The 18,871-nt window shown below is 40.4% G+C and overlaps 1 protein-coding gene and 1 pseudogene across 5 annotated transcripts in view; one reads left to right on the top strand and one right to left on the bottom strand.

Annotated features, from left to right (window-relative positions):
* LOC309353232 (ethanolamine-phosphate phospho-lyase pseudogene) overlaps positions 1-18,871 on the top strand; it is a 359,600-nt pseudogene that overhangs the window by 171,083 nt on the left and 169,646 nt on the right. The window lies entirely within an intron of this gene.
* Positions 1-18,871, bottom strand: part of WAC (WW domain containing adaptor with coiled-coil) — a 45,446-nt gene that overhangs the window by 15,218 nt on the left and 11,357 nt on the right. For all 4 annotated transcript variants that reach the window (XM_081882359.1, XM_081882358.1, XM_081882360.1 and 1 more), the window contains exons 4-6: positions 2,671-2,777; positions 1,210-1,325; positions 1,021-1,133 (exon numbers count right to left, since the gene is read on the bottom strand). In XM_081882359.1, coding sequence (XP_081738485.1) covers positions 1,021-1,133; positions 1,210-1,325; positions 2,671-2,777 — 336 coding nt within the window. The remainder of the gene's footprint in view (positions 1-1,020; positions 1,134-1,209; positions 1,326-2,670; positions 2,778-18,871) is intronic.

The raw sequence follows: 18,871 nt of genomic DNA, 5'->3' as shown, positions 1-18,871 counted from the left end.
GAGTTAAAGAGGACTCAGCTGACTAACAGCCAACAAAATAGTGAGAGCTCTGTCCTAGGCAGGAGGAAAAAACTGAGACGCAGTCTACCTCACACAATTATGTGCTCCTGCCTGAGTCTTTTGCAAGAGGAACAGCCCAATCTGAACACTTCATAATAAATTTAAAAAGTTAAAACAGATTCCAATTACAGGAAATGCACATCTCAGGTGTCAAAAGGCTAGGGTAATGAGATGTATCTTCAACATTTGCAAAAAGCTACCTGGTGAAGAAACCAAATGCAACTGTGGGGAGGAAAGAGGGGAAAGATTGCCCTCTCCCAGGCCCCCCTCACCTTCTGAGGGAGGTGGAACTACCATTTCTGGGGACAAGCTGCTAAAATATTCTTGAGAAGCAATGACATTACTGCCTTCAAGGGTTAGAGGGAGCTAAACACACTTGCATCTAGTATTCCAGCATGAAATAATAAAAATTAATGACACATCTCTAAATTAATTACTCCAAGTTTGAAAACTCAGAAGCATTTGTATTCAAACCTACACAACATTGAAGTTGTAAAGGGACAACATTGACGTTGTAAAGGGACATAGGATAATATTTTTAATATAAAAACGAAAGGTTTCATCTTCTTACAATTGTGCTTGAAATTCATGAGAAAGGTGGAATGTGCAATATTTATAACAATTCCTAAACTGACCCATTTTTGAAATTAATAAATACACAAAGCAATCTTGATTCTCAACCCAAACAGAGAACTTTAGACATGCTGGTGAACTTGTCATTAAAGGAAAGGGAAAAAGCACCAGTTTATGGTGCTTTGTGCAAGGGCTGTGAGTACAATTCATGCTCATAAAATAAATCACAGGAACCATTTCAGTGTCTATGCAAGAATCAGGCACAAGTACATCAAGAAAACACATATAAAGTTTGGCATATCTGTAAAATTTGTTTTGATGTGAAATTACTGACAAAGAATAGAAAATGGATAGGCAGATTTTTTTATTGTATTAAAACATACATACTTCCACTAGCAAACCCACTAGCAGCAGTTGCCTGCATCACCTCTCTCCTGTAATCTCTGTCTTTTGGGAAACTGTTGACAGATATTTTGCTTGCTTCTTTTTGTCTCTGCTCTCTGGAGAGGAAAAAGCAAACAGTTAAATCATATCAAGTGTACAACACTGCATTTCACCTATTATATTAGTACTTACCTTTCAAGCCATTCTTTTGGTTTTTCCCACTGGGAAACTTCTGTTCGGCAGTTATAGTAGTACTTTTTGCCAGAAGAACTAATGTGCTCAGACCAGTCATCTGCAGAATCATAGGACTTGGGGGAGGGAGGGCAAAAGTGATGGAATCAGCTTAATATATTATACCAAAAAAAATACACCCCTCCTTCCAGTTTGTCCTTTAACATATACTTTAATTTAGTAACAGGAACCCTTGTGTTCATAGAGATTAAGGTCAGTGCAGACAATGCCAACTAGGCTTCCAGCACTGGATCATGTTTTTGTGCACGCCTTCCCACCTAACTTGGTTTAAGTCTGATCATAATTACTTCTAGCTCAATCTGAGGACGATCCAAATTCCGTTTCCAAACTGGGTTGAATCAATGTTGTGAAAAGGAATCTGGGATTGTCCAAATTTCTTTAGATTGGAATTGAACATTCAATCAGACAAACCAAGGGACAGAATGCACAATCCCACAGTCTACTCCCTAAACACACACCAATGGGTATACAGTGGTGCCTCGCAAGACGAAATTAATTCGTTCCGCAAGTCTTTTCGTCTTGCGGGTTTTTCGTCTTGCGAAGCACGGTTTCCCATAGGAATGCATTAAAAATCAATTAATGCGTTCCTATGGAGACCGCCTTCAGACCAGGTCCGGGGACAGTCTGTCCCCCGACCTCTTCTGAAGGTCGGCGGGGGGCGAAAGTCATTGTCCCCCCTGCCTGCCTTCCCGGGAGAGCAGAGAAACGCAGCACGTTTCTCCGCTGTCCCGGAGGGCTTTTGAAGGCAGGCGGGGGGGGGGGGAGCAAAGACTTTTGCCCCCCGCCCGCCTTCAGAAGAGGTCCAGGACCTCTTCTGAAGGCGGGCGGGGGGCAAAGGTCTTTGCTCTCCCCCCCCCGCCTGCCTTCAAAAGCCCTCCGGGATAGCGGGAAGCGCTTCCCTGCTATCCCGGACTGCTTTTAAAATGCTGGCGGTGGGGAGCAAAGCCTTTCGGCCCCCGCCGGCCATCCTGGACCTCTTCTGAATGCCGGAGGGGGGGGGAGGCTTTGCTCCCCACCGCTAGCATTTAAAAGAGGTCCCCGGAGATTTCCCTATGGGCTTTCTTCTTGCGAAGCAAGCCCATAGGGAAATTTGTTTTGCGAAGCGCCTCCAAAACGGAAACCCTTTCGTCTAGCGGGTTTTTCGTTTTGCGAGGCGTTCGTCTTGCGGGGCACCACTGTAAATATTTCCAATGGGTTCAAAACAATAAGCAAGAAAATAGCTTTCTGAAATGTGTATTTATCACTCAAATTACATGCTATGAACTCAAATACTTAATGTGGAACACAGTCTGACCAGTCTTGCTCTAATAATTTGCATTAATTGAAAAATAGCCAGAGAAGGCACTGTCTGTGGGTTAAATAAAGTAAAACAAAGTTGAATAATTCACCATAGATACTTACTGCATCTGATGTTTTACTTGGATTATTGCTAGGGTTAGAAGAGTGTGAATTTGAGCTATGAAGAGCACTATGGTTATGAGAATTTTCTTGTGGAGAATAACTGGTCCCTAAAAAAATAAAATTAAAAATGCTTACTATATCATGTAGCAGATGACAGACCAATATAAAATTATAATCCTGATATGTATTGATTTGTACAAGTGTTCCTGTTCCCTTAAAAATTATGCATGGCTCTGTTAGCTCAGTTAAATAGGATTAGCCTGTAAAGTTGCTATATCACCAGCGAAAAGAAACGATTTTACCTAAATATGACTCAAACTTCTACAAGACACAAAGAGGAACTTACTGTTCAACCCATATCTATATTAAGGCATTTAAAAATCCATTTAAGTCTGTTTTTCACCCATAATAATATCTGAGACTACCTATTTACAGAGATTTCAAAGTAGGGCATTTTCACATGATCCAGAGTGCTGAAGTTATACATCATTATCCAAAAAACCGCAATTGCTATAAAAGTAGGAAATGTGCATTTTTCTCACTCAAAATGTGAGCACCTAATTCAAAAGTAATCCTAACACCACATTGACAGCTAAATTACAACAATCCATGAAATACTACTAGACAACTTATTTGTATAAAAATCCCTCCAAATGAGAAAATACTATGTGTACTTCAAAATGGCCAGGCCATTGCTATTCTGAAAGCTAAAAGTTAGCATAAATGTAGGTCAACACATTCACCACTAGAACAATCTAAAATCGGAGCATTATAAAATCTGGGAGTCAAATGTAGAATATTAAGTATGCCTTAAAGACCACCACTGCAATATAAGTTCAAAGAAACACTCACAAATGCTGGGTTGTGATAATTAGGCTGTATAAAAATGGTGTGTGTTGCTTTTTAAGTATATATAATAAGGGTGATATTCAGTTGTGTATCTGCCAACGTTACAGACTTCTGCTTGCACAACACAATTTTCCTTTTCTCTCTTCCCTCTGCAGCTAACCTTTGACACTATGCCTTGTTCAAACCTCTGGAGCAAGTGGGTGGGGCACTGCAGGCAGACAGTGCAGATAGACAGAAGAGGAAGGGGTAGTCAGATTGCAAATGCCAACTCACATCGTGTTGGATTTCAGCCAACATTTCTTTTAAATAAGTTAATATTAAATATCTAGATATAAGCACTACAGTTAATCTCTAAGCCAAACCAAGACCCTCTATGAGATACATTTGAGCCAAAGGACTTTTATGTAAAAGAACAAATTTGATCATTTCTCACATATGAATACTTAGGATTGTATTCAATTTAGTGCTAAGTAGTTTCATCAGCACAAAGCTGTCTGCTTGCACAGAACTATCCCCCTTCTCGTACACCCCTTTAAATCTGTTCTAGATTTTCCCCAACCCCCCAGAGCAGATTCAGGGAAATGGTGGGGTGGTGGGGTGTGCATAGAGGGGGATGGGCGAAGTCTCATTGTGCTAGTGGCAATTCTTCTGCTGATGGAGAAGTTGGTAGAATACTGCCCTTACACTGTACCAGCTCAACATAACCACCATCACCTTGTGAATATAAACTGCTCTAGTCTGCCAGTAATTATCAGTCACTGGTATTTCATTTTTGGTTGCTACTTTGCAACCAAAGGGTTGCAAAGCCAAAGCAAAGTGAAATATAAAGGAGCATAACTAGAAAGAAAATAAAAATAACCTGATGTACTTAATCAATTGTCATGGTTGCCAGTCATAGGAGAGACTTGTACAGCAATATTTTGAACTATATAGGGGTTGTTGTTGTTTTTTTAAAAAAAACAAGGTCTGTAAGATGTATAACATGAAATAAATAGATGAAAGGCTTGGTTGTAAGAAAATACCATATCTTCTCGTGTATAAGATGCCCGCATGTATATATAAGACAACCCCTATTTTTTTGAACCCAAAATTAAGAAATCAATATTTTAACTTCAAACAAAGCAACTTCGCTTTTTTATTAAATATTCAAAGCACCAATCCCAAACTTGTTGAGCTTTTTTGGGGAGATTGACGGTCTTATACACAGGTAAAAACAGTAACTATTGTTAGTTGTAAAATAAAACACCATTAAGTTTTAAGAAATATATGCCGTATCAGTGGGAACTCCAACTTTTTCTCTTGCCGATTTAAATCATTATTTAATTTACATCAATTCACATGGATTTGGGAAACCTCTGCTCATATTAGCAAAACACAAGTTTCATTTGCTAGCATATAAAGAGGATGAGGTGTCACGCACTCACTGAATCAAAAAGATCTCGAATTTGCTCTTGACATGAAAAGTTCAAGTTTCATACATACTTTTAGCAAACATTTTATGAATAAAATTATAAATAAATATATAATAGGAATGTGAAGCTCTAGGGATGGGGAAGAGGAAAAACAGGGCAATTCCACCCTGTAATTTAATTCTGGGTTTCTCAAAGCAGCTTATATTGACCTCCTGGGGTAAATGGGACGATGCAGGATGTGAATAAAGACCATGGGGTCATAAAGGGCAATAAGAACCTAACAACCTGCTGGATCAGGGAAATGACCCATGTAGTCCAGCATCCTGTTCTCATAGTGGACAAGCAGATGCCTGTGGGAAGCATGCAAGCAGGATCTGAGTCTAACAGCACTCCTAGGGGTGTAACATACCCTACATGGTACAGAGCAAAAAAATAGAAACTATTAAGCTCAGAAATAAAGGGCATGTACAGAAAGGCATGGTTTCATCGTTATTTTCACTTGTTCTATTTCCTTTTCTTACATTTGATATTCCTAGTAATAGTGATGGATAACTAATAAAAGTTGAATATATACTTATTCCTTTATTTCCTTTACATTCCTAATGATTGAAGTGTGGGTTGATGGCAACTTTAAAAGCTCAACAAAGAGATAGTGAACTCAGAAGTTCAGAAACCCTGATTTATATCAATGTAAAAAAGGCTCCACTACACAATACAGGAGAAAAAGAGGCAACAGTCCAGCAGCTCTTCAACAGGAAAGTCTTTCTACAGGAAGCTTGCCTATTAACAGGTTCATGCCACCACTCTACTTTTGCTAAAATACAACATATGGATTTAAGAAGCTCACAATACTAAGATGAAGTACCGTATTTTTTGCTCTATAAGACTCACTTTTTCCCTCCTAAAAAGTAAGGGGAAATGTGTGTACGTCTTATGGAGCGAATGTAGGCTGCGCAGCTATCCCAGAAGCCAGAACAGCAAGAGGGATTGCTGCTTTCACTACGCAGCGATCCCTCTTGCTGTTCCGGCTTCTGAGATTCAGAATATTTTTTTTTGTTTTCCTCCTCCAAAAACTAGGTGCGTCTTGTGGTCTGGTGCGTCTTATAGAGCGAAAAATACGGTAATCAAGGCATGAAGACCCAGAAAACAGGCTGGACACTGTGAATTCCAGATTTCATTTACCAAGCACATTCCTTAATATTGAGGAAAATATTAAGAGAATACCAAGTCGCTATCTGATAAGGTACAAAAGAAAACACTCTGTGCTCTCTGAAAGCAACAAACATAATCCCCGCCCCCTCTTGTACACACCTGATACAGTCAAGCTCATTCGCTAACAAGAGTGAGTTTTCTCATTCCTTCTTAGGATTTTAGCATAATCTATAATTAAAAGGTGTATTAAACATACAATACAGAGAATTAAGCCCTATACCAAGCTATGATTTGACGGTTTTAAAATTGAATTGAAAATTGTTCGAACTCACCCTGGAACCTGATGATGAAGGGCAGGTAATAAATAGAATTATTATTGTTATTATTATTCCAGGAGTTCCTTTAGCCAGGGAACTGAAACTCTGGTAAAAAGAGAGGTGATTATGCCACTGAAATGGATAAGACAGAAGCCTCATGAAAGTTGGGATAAAAACAAGCTCATCTTTAATTTTTACTTAGCAAGGTAACTGCAAGGCCGTTCTTTAGGGAAACCCTTCAAACTCTTCAATAATTCACAATGTAAATTTATTCATTCACCTATTTTGGACTGCAGCTATTCAGAAGAGCAAACTGGGACTCTGTATTGCTACACTTAAAAATGCTTCCAAATATAAATATCAGAGAGGCATTAGAAGAAACCTTGCATCCTCATGAAAACGCATGAGGCAATTCAAATTTGACAGGCTCTCTCTAGAGGAACCAACGGGTTCTTTTGCTGTTGCGTTTGCAAACATCCCACTGGCTTTTGAGGCCCTGGAGGATAGACAGGCATTGCTCTAATACGGATCCTAAAACTCTAGTGCCTTCAAAAAAAAGAGAAAAAAGGCAAGAAACTCTCCATCTAGAAGGCTATACAATCTTCCTGCCCAAAGTGCTCTTAACCCTGTCTGTTCTAATAGGGAAAACATCTAACACTCTCCATAGCAACTGAAGGGGAGTGGGCTGGCACAGTTATCCTTTAGTACGGAGGTTTTCAACCTTTTTGAGTCCACGGCTCCTTTGCCCAACATATTCTTTCTGCGGCACCCCTGTGGGGCCCAGGAGCCCAGTTATGATACCCCTTGCCTGCAGAGCTAGCAGCCTCTCACCCTTTTAAGAACACCCTCCCTTGTGGAATATTCCCTCAGCCTCTGCTCCTCTTCCCTCTCCTTGGGAGTCCTCCGGGCAGTTGCTGCTACCGTCCCTGGTCTCTGAGCTGCCCCGCCCCTGCCCCAAAGAAAGAAGTCTCCTCACATTGCCCCACAGGGGCCTGGGGCTTGTCTGTCTGCTTGCTTGCTTACTCCTGACAACCAGCACCCATGGCCAGCCCCCGAGGCACCGTTTGCCTGGGGAGCTTGTAGCCAGGGCTGCTGCAACAAACAGCTGTGCAAGCCTTTGGAATGCAGAGACGCGAGAGGGCATGGGGGGGAGGGAGGGACAGGCTAGTGTTGGCCATGGCACCCTGACCATCATTCAAGGCACCCCAGGGTGCCGTGGCACACTGGTTGAAAACCACTGCTCTAGTGTGACAAAGTTTGAGGGAACCCGTTATAATATCTCAAGACAGCAGGAACACACCAGATAGCACCAATCTCATAGTGTCTATGCTACAAAACTCAGTTGCCTCACTCTTTGATCTAAACCATGGGTAGGCAAACTAAGGCCCAGGGGCCAGATTCAGCCCATTCGCCTTCTAAATCCGCCCTGGGAACGGTCGGGGAACCAACATGTTTTACATGAGTAGCATGTGTCCTTTTATTTAAAATGCATCTCTGGGTTATTTGTGGGGCATAGGATTTTGTTCATGATTTTTCCCAAAAAAATATAGTCCGGCCCCCCACAAGGTCTGAAGGACAGTGGACTGACCCCCTGCTGAAAAAGGTTGCTGACCCCTGAAATTTTAGGTTTGCAAAGTGAAAAGGTGGGGGTCTTATGCATCACACCAGATTGATTGATGCAATGTCACCCAAACCCTGATTAACACCCATTTCATCCAGCTATTGGATTCTGGGTAAAAGGATTAACAATAGCCATCAAGGCAGGAACAATGGCTGGTCTAGAACAGAAATCTCATTTGCATAAACACTGGACACTTCTTCTGTAAAGGTGCAGACATAACTAGTTTCTGGAACAGAAATAACTCCTCTTTTAGGCTTTATTTCAGGAAGTCAAACACCTCCATGACGTAGATGCAGCAGGCTTCACACCTAAGACTGAGAACCAGGACTGTCATAGCCTTACAAAATGAGAGTATGCACTGTTTTACCTGAAAACTGTCTCTTTCTTTCTTTATTCAAAGCCATCAACTTCCAGCATTTCTAATGCTGTTCTGAGCTGCAAAGCCCCCTGTCTAGGAGCAAACTGCCCAGTATTGGACATACTGGAAAACATTATGCATTTGCAAGACTAGGACAAAATAGCAATGCCTAAGAAGCAATAGAATTCCAGGAAAAACATTTTAAAGCAGCAAACCATAGATTAAGATCCATTATGAAGTAGAAGCTCTACTGCTACTCAAAATATAAGCCCGGTTTGCATAAAATTCTAAACCATAGTTCAGCATTATATGCATGAACCTCCAAACCAAGGGGAAACGATCAGGTCCATGCACTTCTCTGCTCCTTCTGCAGGGCTGGGAAGTCTTCTGTAGAGCTTAGTTTCACTTTCAAAGAATCTTGGCTTTAGATCAAGTATGAGCTAAGCACCACAGTTTACATCAAATAATATGTCCTCTATCCGAGAATTTCAGGGCAGGATACACCAATCTTGTAATAAAGCCAAAGATGAACCAGAAGGTGATAAAATAAATAATCTCAACATACAAGTAACAGTCAATACAAATTAATCAGTGAGATTAACAATTACTAAAGCTTAAGCAAATAACCAAGTTTAACCTGGTGCCGAAATGAAAACAAGACTAATGCCAGTCAAATATAAGTGAAACAGACGTTCTACATGCAGGGTGCCACAAGAGAAGGCTCTCTTCCACATCACACTATGTGCAACACACAAAGATGGGATGCTAACAAGGATCAGAAGCTCTCCATCAATGCTTCCAGGGTGCTTCTTCAGGTATAAAGGCTCCAAGTCATTTATGGTTTTGTAGCTCATTGCCAGAACACTGGTAATCACTGTTAGCTGAAAACCACAATCCTCGATTAATATGTAACACAAAACCAAATTTCTTTGAAAGTGAATCAAAACTTAACAGAAGACCTACCTTCCAGCTATATGAAAGAACGAGAAGAGCAAGCAAGCCCAAGCTATGGTTTAATACCACATACATAAGCTGTGATTTATTAGCTACAAAGCAGCATGTTCAAATAGGAAATTGTTCCTCTTTGTACACTGAAATATATTTCAAGCAAGCCTCTTTCTGGTTCTGTATTATCTTTAATCTGCACGCACAGTATTCAAATTCTTGTTAGAAAATAAATCCAGTATCACTCCCCTATCACAGCCTTAACTGCAAGAGATTTATTGGTGCTAATAAAATGGATAAGGACTACTATCATATATAATAATTAAGCTCAATGTCTGTATTATGTTTCTGTGGCCTTAAAAGGTACAACAGTATTAATTCTAACCAATGTGAATGGTTGGATGAGGGAGGAAGTGATTTATTTATATCTGTTGTAGATACAACAGAGAGAGAGTCTAGCTTGCTTACATTTGGCATCAAACCAAGGTGCACCGAACCTGGGTTGATCTCGGTTAACCAGGTGAGCCGGCATCGTAAAGAAGCTACTTAAATCTGCAGAGAAGTGGGAGAACCACTCCAGAGTCCTATTTGGTTCAGACAACTCCGCCAATGAAACAATAAGGGATTCGGAGATATTCCTCTGGAAGAATTCTGCATATTTTTGGGCCTGTTTCATAGACCATTTAATGCCTCTTACTTGAGCTGTGGCATTTAAACCTACATGAATTGGGTGTGTACCGCTAACCGGGTGCCAGTCAAGCGTTAGCTTGGCCGTGAGGAAGTGATGTTTTACAATACTACCACATCTTAAACTATGTAAAGCAGACGTGGAGAACCTTTGACCCTTAAGATGTTGTGAAACTACAATTCCCATCAACTCCAACCCCTGGACACGCTTGTTGTGGCAGATGAGGGTTGGAGTCCAACATTTGGAGGGCTACAGATTAGCCACCCCTGGCGTAAAGAGCAACTGGATCCTTTAGAAGAAGAAGAAGAGTTTGGATTTGATATCCCGCTTTATCACTACCCGAAGGAGTCTCAAAGCGGCTAACATTCTCCTTTCCCTTCCTCCCCCACAACAAACACTCTGTGAGGTGAGTGGGGCTGAGAGACTTCAGAGAAGTGTGACTAGCCCAAGCTCACCCAGCAGCTGCATGTGGAGGAGCGGAGACGCGAACCCGGTTCCCCAGATTATGAGACTATAGCTCTTAACCACTACACCACACTGGCTCTCTCTTTTAGAGTTTAGACTTCCCAACTTCATCACTAACAACTCAAATAACTAATGTTGAAAACATTTTGCTTAATTTTAACTTTCAACCACAGATGCTATACAGCGGTACCTCCGGTTACGAATTTAATTCATTCCAGAGGTCTGTTCTTAACCTGAAACTGTTCTTAACATGATGCAAACTTTCGCTAATGGGGCCTCCCGCTGCCGCCGCATGACTTCTGCTCACATCCTGGGGCAAAGTTCGCAACCAGGAGAATCTACTTCCGCGTTAGCGGAGCTCGTTACCCGAAGCATTCATAAGGAGGATGGTAGGTAACCCAAGGTTCCACTGTAATAAAATATCATCATTTAAAGTGCAATATTTCTTTTTCTTTCAACAGTAAAGATCTGAATAAAGGCTTCTTCAAATGGTTAAATGTATTCTGAAGCATCTTCATATGAAGACACGATGCACAGCAGAACACCATGCATAAGTAAACCCAATTGCGGAACACATAAATGATAAAACCTGGAAAATCATTAAAAATAGTACAGAAGTAGAAAGGTAAATGTGCCTGCTTTTGTACAGAAGGTATATAAAGAGTTTTATGAAATATAGCAACCACTAGATAAAAGTCTAGAGAGCACAACGTTGTATTAACTAGCTTTGTTCCCACTGATGCCAAGAAAAAGACACAAGAGTTAGTAGAAGCTTTTGGTGAGGCTTCGAGGCCAGAGCCAAGTCAGGTGATCTGTTCAAGCCACATTTTCAAGACTACCAGTTTTTATTATTTGTAAGCATGTCTAAACAGACTAGTATTTTTAAAATGTTAAGGTATTGTGCTCAAAAACAGAAGTTATAAAAATGAATTTCAGGTAGGTAGCTTTTATATTTCTTCTCCAATAATTACTGGAAATGCTGAATATTAAACCTGCTAATTGCTAAACAACATTACAACACACTGTTACTGAAGCAGTTGCTGAGTCATCAAAACAAAAACACTACAGAAGCACCATCATTTCTCAACTCTGCTGCATTAACTGAATACAAGTCAACCATATTTGCTTGCATCTTATTTTCTGTGTTCCTACACAACTTTCATCACATACTTATAGCGGTATTTTTTAATCAAATAACTTAATTAGTCTTGTAATCACCAATATAAAGAACCCAGTTATATGACAGGCCTATCAAATAATCAATTCAATCTCAGTGTAGTGCAAAGGGTTTCACAAGACCCAACGATCAGCAGACTATCAAGTCTTGTGAAGTCTTGCAAAGCTCTCCTCAAGACCAGACAATCAGCAAGCACCTCTGATCAGCAGTGCCTTCAAATCTCATTTTGGTTGAGCCAGACTGTTACTTGCTGCACACCTGATTTGATTGCTGATTCATTGTATTTCTATGCCACTTTCCATTCAAATGAATCCCAAAGCGGCTTAGAAACAGTAAGTAACAGTAACATCCTAGAAAATCACAATTACAGAATAAATCATATAATTAACAAATCATCAGTAAAACAATTGCAATTTGTATTATATTTATATTATACTATTTAACAAACCAGCATCCAAAAAAATAAGCAAAACATCACAATTACAGCATATTATATGTTTAACAAATCAATAAGACATTTATAATTGATAAAACATTAACAAAACTGAAAAAATAAGCAAATGAACATACCTCATATAGCTTATGTTTTTTAATTTTGAATGCCTATCACATGTAAACTACAATTTTGCATTATTTTAGTAAATAGTGTTTGTATTGCAAGCATACATTTCCTAAGATGTGACATCAGGTATAGGGCAAATAGGCATGGCTTGGCCAAAATGGCATTGCAGGTGAAACAGAAAAACCTGGTAGACCTAATGAGGCCCATAAGCCAGAAGTTCCCTACCCCTGCATTAAGTTATCCAAACTTCTAATTTTATTTTTTACCACCTTATGTAGTATCCAGAAATGCTTTTATGCTATAAATACAGTGGTACCTCTGGATGCGAACGGGATCCAACCCAGAGCCCCGTTCGCATCCTGAACCGAACGCAACGCGCATCTGCGCATGCGCGGGTCGCAATTCACCACTTCCACGCATGACGTCATTTTGAGCATCTGCGTGTGTGCAAGCGGCGAAACCATTCCATTACTTCCGGGTTGCCACAGAGTGTAACCTGAAAACGCTCAACCCGAAGCATATTTAACCCGAAGTATGACTGTAAAACAAATGCTCTTTATTTAAATGAGAGCAGCATCTTGAGTTCTCTCAAAGTAAGCCAATGCCAAGAACTAGGAGAAAGAACAAAAGCATCCTCTCCAAAAGTTTTGGACCTCACCAAATATAGCCTTCGGAAGTAATAGCCAACTTGCACGCTGCATGGCATTTAACTTCCACAATCACAGCTTTACACACTTGGTGGCTGTCCGCACATATTAAATGCACAAATGTGCAGACAGTTTAAAAGCTCTCCACCTTGCATGGAGGGCAAAGGCCTGTTCAGAATGCCAGCTTCAGAAAGGTAGGAATGCTTGGGTGGGGGCAGATTCAGGGTTATTTTTACATGCCATACATGGAAAGTAACTCCCACAGAAGTTGCGAGTCAACTGTATATTAGTAATCCAAACCTAAAACAAAGCACTTATTTTAATACTTAGCTTAATAAGCATCCTCTACAGATGATCACAGCAGTTCTGTCACTGTTGCACAAGTAAACTTTCTCTTGGTAGAAAAATAGTGAAAGGATACCACTATGTTTTATCAGTGGCTGTAAAGACACCATTTACAGGGCTCAAAATTTGCATTGCTTTGGAAATGTGGGAGCCATAGTAGCACTATGTTTTCCTGTACTGCTGGGTTTTACAAAAATGCCTGAACCATAAATGTCACCTCACCTCGTGAATGCTAACCCAGTTTCCCAAGAGTTGACACCGACATGGAGAGAGGGCACAGCAAGAGCTCCTAACACTATTCTATACTGAGGGGGTGGGGAGGGAGAATATAGCTCCTACACTACCATAGTAGTGAGAGGAGAGACTCTTTCTGCAACCAATGGCTTTTCCATCTGGCCTGCCACACCCTCCAGCCCTGGGAGTCTATCAGACCATGACTTTTGAGAGCAGCAGCAGAAGCTGGGAAAAGAGAAGTTCAGGGATATTTTTAAAAAATAATTTTGTAAGTTGTGTGTCCTTGTTTCTCAATTTAATCATTTTACATGGTTTTGTATGTTTTGTTGTATTTTATGCATTGTGATTTGCTGTTTATTGATTATAGATTAGTAAGTCTTTATTGTAATTGGTAGGTGTAAACTGTTTAATTATTATGTGCTGATGTTTAATTTTACTGTTTACTATTGGATTCTATTGGATTACTAAATACTGCTTTGATATAAATTGTTATTTTTTTATAAATTGTTTATTTTAAAGTTACTGTGTCTTTTTATATTGTTACTATTCATGTTTGATGTTTTATTGTTTTTATGTGTGTTGGAAGCTGCCCAGAGTGGCTGGGGCAACCCAGCCAGATGGGAGGGGTCTATATGCATGTATGCATAATTAAATAATTGTAATGCTTCTCTCTTCAGGATGGAGAGACTCCACTTAAACAGTTGTTTAGAAAACACAGTATATTTCTCACAGCAGCATGAGCTTGTTCTTCCCACTGGCTGTGTACATACATGCTTATAAGTGCAGGGTAAAGATTAAGGTTGGGAGGAACTTCAACAGAGAACAGGCAAGGAAATGAAAAGATTCCTCTGAATTATATATAAGAGATATGCTTGGTACAGGCACCCTTGGTAAAGCAAAGGGAACAAATTTTTGCCAAGCATCTTCTAGATAAAGGTAAATACAAGAAAGGAAGAATGCAAGTAGCCCAGTTTCTTTCCCAAGCAGTACTACATCTAGTCAAGTAGAAAAATAAGTGACATTTTAGTATTATGCTACCACTTCCTACTTTCAACTATCTTACTCTTTACCAAGTTCTGCCTCACATGCATCTGCTGAAGCATTTCACCTTACCAGAACCCAGTAACATAACTTCCAATTCATGAATGGGATGATTTCACCAACTTCCCATGGCTCACTGGTATGTGTTAAATGTACAAGGCAGGAAAACATTCTCAGAATGCTTATTGTTTATATTACTGAACCATGCACACAAGGCTGCTTAAACATAATACAGAGATAAAATAATCACTGGCAGCCACAATAAATTATAGCAAAACCACAGTCAAGCATTTAAAAATAGCAGCAAAACACTTGATAAAGTCAGAATCTTACAAAAACTTGCTTAAAATAATCTTCACTGCCCACTGAAAGGGGTGTGGTGAGGTTATTCTGCCAACACCACATTTTCCTGGGTCCTCATGTAACCTATTTCAGACAGCAGCAGAACCAAAAGAAATCTATGAAGTGGTGTTAAAGTCCCAAGCAGGTTCATATGGAAGAATGTGATTCCCAATATAGTCTGGTCCCACATTATTTAGAGATTTTTAAAAGATCAAAGTCAGCACCTTACATTGAACCTGAAAGCAATATAAACAAGCACTCTGTCAGAATCTGGGCAGCCACATTGTGAACCAACAGTAGCTTTCAGACTGTACTCAATGGCAGCTCCATGTAGAGTGCATTGTAATAATTCAACAGGGTGCTGACAAGAGAATGAATGATTGACACTAGGTCTAATTTCTCCTGGAAATGACACAGTCTGCATTCAAGACAGAATCAGTAAAGATCACTCATGGTCATTGCCTGCACCTTAGCATCCAGCACATATCTGAGCCTAAGAGAACTCCTAAACTTCAAACGTGATGCTTCAGTTGGACTGCAAGCACCTCCAGAACAGACAGAATACCTAATCCATGATTATTTCATCTTGTCCAGATTGTCAGTTTGTTCACCCTCATCTAGGCCAAAACAGCTGCCTGTCTACAATTCAGTATTTCCATTGCTTCCCTGAGATTAGAAAGCATCTTCCATCTGTTTCATGTAGATGTTAAAAATGGAAGACAGGCTGAAATACCATCCCACAGGCAAATGGTCATGTTAGCAGTCTCCCAGCATGTTCTGGAGCACACACTTCAGAACAGGACTCCCCACTCCTAACCTGGAGAAATAACCCAGAAGGATACAATGGCTGATGGCATCAAAAGCTACCAAGAGGACTAAGGGAATTAACAGGGATACACTTCAGAGGGGTTTGGGGGAGGAGTATATGGGGTATTAAGTGAGAGATAATACCTATTGTAGAGGACATGTCATGCTCCTTTGGTTCCCACCTGGCACTCTACTCTCACCTCTGGCTCCTAGAAACTGTCAGCATGTGGCAGTGGCCACACCCCAGGAAACTGCTTCAACAGGCCAGCTAAACCAGGTGAACTAGGGACTTCCCCTGCATGCAAAGATAGGCTCCAGTGGATTGAGCGGATGAGACCAATAGTGGGTCCTACAGTCAAGGAGGTTTCTGCACGTGCTGCAGAGGGAAGTGAGGGGCAGATGGGACTTGTCAACCTGGGAAGGTAGTCCACCCTGGAGAAGGAAAACTCTGATCCTAATCCTCTGCTGCTTTGTGAGATATCTTTGGAAGAAGAAAAGGCTAAGGAATAAATCCTACACATATCCGGAGTGAAGTCCCTAAAACAGCTGGATTGCACCTTGTACACCACCTCCTAGCAACCCCTGCAGCCAAGCTGGTGCCAAACGTATTGCTTTAATTCCTTTAGACCACCTCAGGGGTTCTGTCTTCTGGATAGCTCAGGACTTCCTCCATACACACTGCCCAGGCTTGTGCCCCTAGATCACTTCTGTGTGGTTTGACATCAACCCTGGAGGTACATTCCATTGTCTCCAGACAGACGAATGCCAACTCCCCGCCCCCCATTTTATCACCCAGTAAACAACCACTACCAAGAAAACCAAGCAGTTTCAGTTCCAAAACCTGGAAACCAGATTGGAAAGGATCCCAATTATCAGTTTCATCCAAGAAAACCTAGTGCAATATTGTCATCACATGTTCATCATCTTAACCAGGTAAGGAAAATTCAATACACAATGGACCAAAGGTAGATAGGAATTTACTGGTAGATTTCTGGCAATCTGAAGTAGACAATTAGGAGTCAAATCACTGCTAAGCAATGGCAACAAAATGACACACACACAATTATACTGATAATATGAAGAAAAAGCATGTGGAGGGGAGTAAATTATGTGTTAGATTGTTTTTCACTGCAGCCTCCTTCAGGGTCATTAGAACTTCTCCCTCCCACAATAAAGGATTTACTATCTTATCTGAACCAACTGCCTGACAGATTTAATAAGCCAGGAAGGTTAAGGATCAAGAGTGCATGTGGTAGCTCTCATCTTTCCAAATAACTTGTCCATATCCTCAGGTTGCACAAGCTGGAAAGTACCCAACAATACCAACCAGAGAAACCTTTTGTGACCACCACTCCTGAAATAGCCACTGAATCAAAGTGTGATTATTTGTACTGTTTATTGCAAACTTGGCACAGCCAGACTTCTTCGCCCTGCTGGCAAGATTGCAACATACCTTTTGCCACACAGGACAACTCCTCTAGACAACATAAAACAGACACAATAGTGTCAGAGATATAGCATGTTATTTGCCATCAGTTTCTTACAGATTTAATCTGTTCTCCATAATTTGCTCTCTAGCCAACAACGTGCTTATTTCTTCACTTTCAAATCCTGAAAATACCGAGATGAATAGGGTTTATAATACAAAAGAGGGCATCTACAAACCATGATTTCCTATGGTTTAACCAAGAGCACCAAGAACATTAGGAAAACCCCAAAATATGTCAGAAAGCAACCAGATCCATAAAACTCTTGGGGAAGGCCATCTTAATAGCCCCCACCGCCATCAGCAGAAGGTAGAGGCTTAAACTTAATCAAGTTCACGAGAAAGGAATGAACTGCAGCTCCAGATTTTTGCTCATCTCTGTTCTAGCTTCTAAAACAGGCAAGGCCCTTGCTTTAAAAATTATTCCAGTTTAGACAGCAAAAATTGTAGATCTGTCTAGCTAGGGCCCTGCAGGACCTGACATCTTTCTGCAGGGCCTGCAAGACAGAGCTGTTCCACCAGGCCTTTGGTCAGGGCGCAGCCTGACTCCCTCCTCTGGCAATCTGCACAGAATTTTGCTTAACGGTTGCCATCAATTTGATTTTAATTAATTTTTATGATGAAATGTTTTTAGAATGTCGGATTATTTGATTGTTGTTAGCCGCCCTGAGCCCGTCTTCGGCTGGGGAGGGCGGGATATAAATAAAATTTATTATTATTATTATTATTATTAGCTGTATATTTCTTTATTGTCTATGTCCAACTATTCTACTATTAAAGGCTCACTCTCATGCAAATTTACCTTGAATTAGTACATTCAACATGGTGGGACTTACTTTAAGGTAAACATGCATAAGATTCAGTTACAGATAGGTAGCCGTGTTGGTCTGCCATAGTCAAAACAAAAAAAATTCTTTCCAGTAGCACCTTAAAGACCAACGAAGTTAGTTCTTGGTATGAGCTTTCGTGTGCATGCACACGAAAGCTCATACCAAGAACTAACTTCGTTGGTCTTTAAGGTGCTACTGGAAAGAATTTTTTTTTGTTATGCATAAGATTGTACTGCTGAATCTGCATGTCTATGCACATTTACATTAATGTATACTCCTAACTCAGAAGGTATTATTTTTATGAAAACCAATACATAGGAAAGATAGAACCCAAGTCAATTAAAATGTCTTTATTCAATATCTGGATTTTAATCATAACTTAATTTGTTTAAATGCAAAACTAAGCAAAATTATTACAGGTACAGCAAGCAACATGTTCTGCCAATCATTTGTTAATTTTATTCCCCCAATCCATGGCCAAACACCCATGCATCTGAATAGAATGATGGGAGGATGGCCACAGATGCCAACAGTATAGTTTTTAGGCATGCCTCCTGTTAAGCTGGTGAATGTTGCACCACACCCCTATGTTTCAGGTCCTTTTTAATACCTACCTCTGTACTGCCATTCCCTTTCTCTTGCACAAGATCCCTCACACACAGAGAAAGATGTCTGTTTTTAGGTTCTTTCTTTTGCCACTGCTAGGGCTCAGCTAAATGGCACAACCTCCAAATATGCTGTTGACAATGAATGACATGTTTTGGACACAACATTAAATGATGGCTTGTTGAAACAAATCAGAATCAAACTGTGGTTTATGATTTGTAACAAAACCATGTTTAATCAGTGTTTCCCCAGTTCAGACATGATGTAGTGCAGTTAGCTTAAAACAGGAAACAGATGCTTCCAATCTCCTTCTCATA

Source organism: Podarcis melisellensis, assembly GCF_964234715.1.
Source record: "Podarcis melisellensis genome assembly, chromosome: 12".
Lineage (NCBI taxonomy): Eukaryota > Metazoa > Chordata > Lepidosauria > Squamata > Lacertidae > Podarcis > Podarcis melisellensis.
The sequence above is the reverse complement of the archived record's forward strand: the minus strand, read 5'-3'. Positions and strand labels throughout refer to the sequence as shown.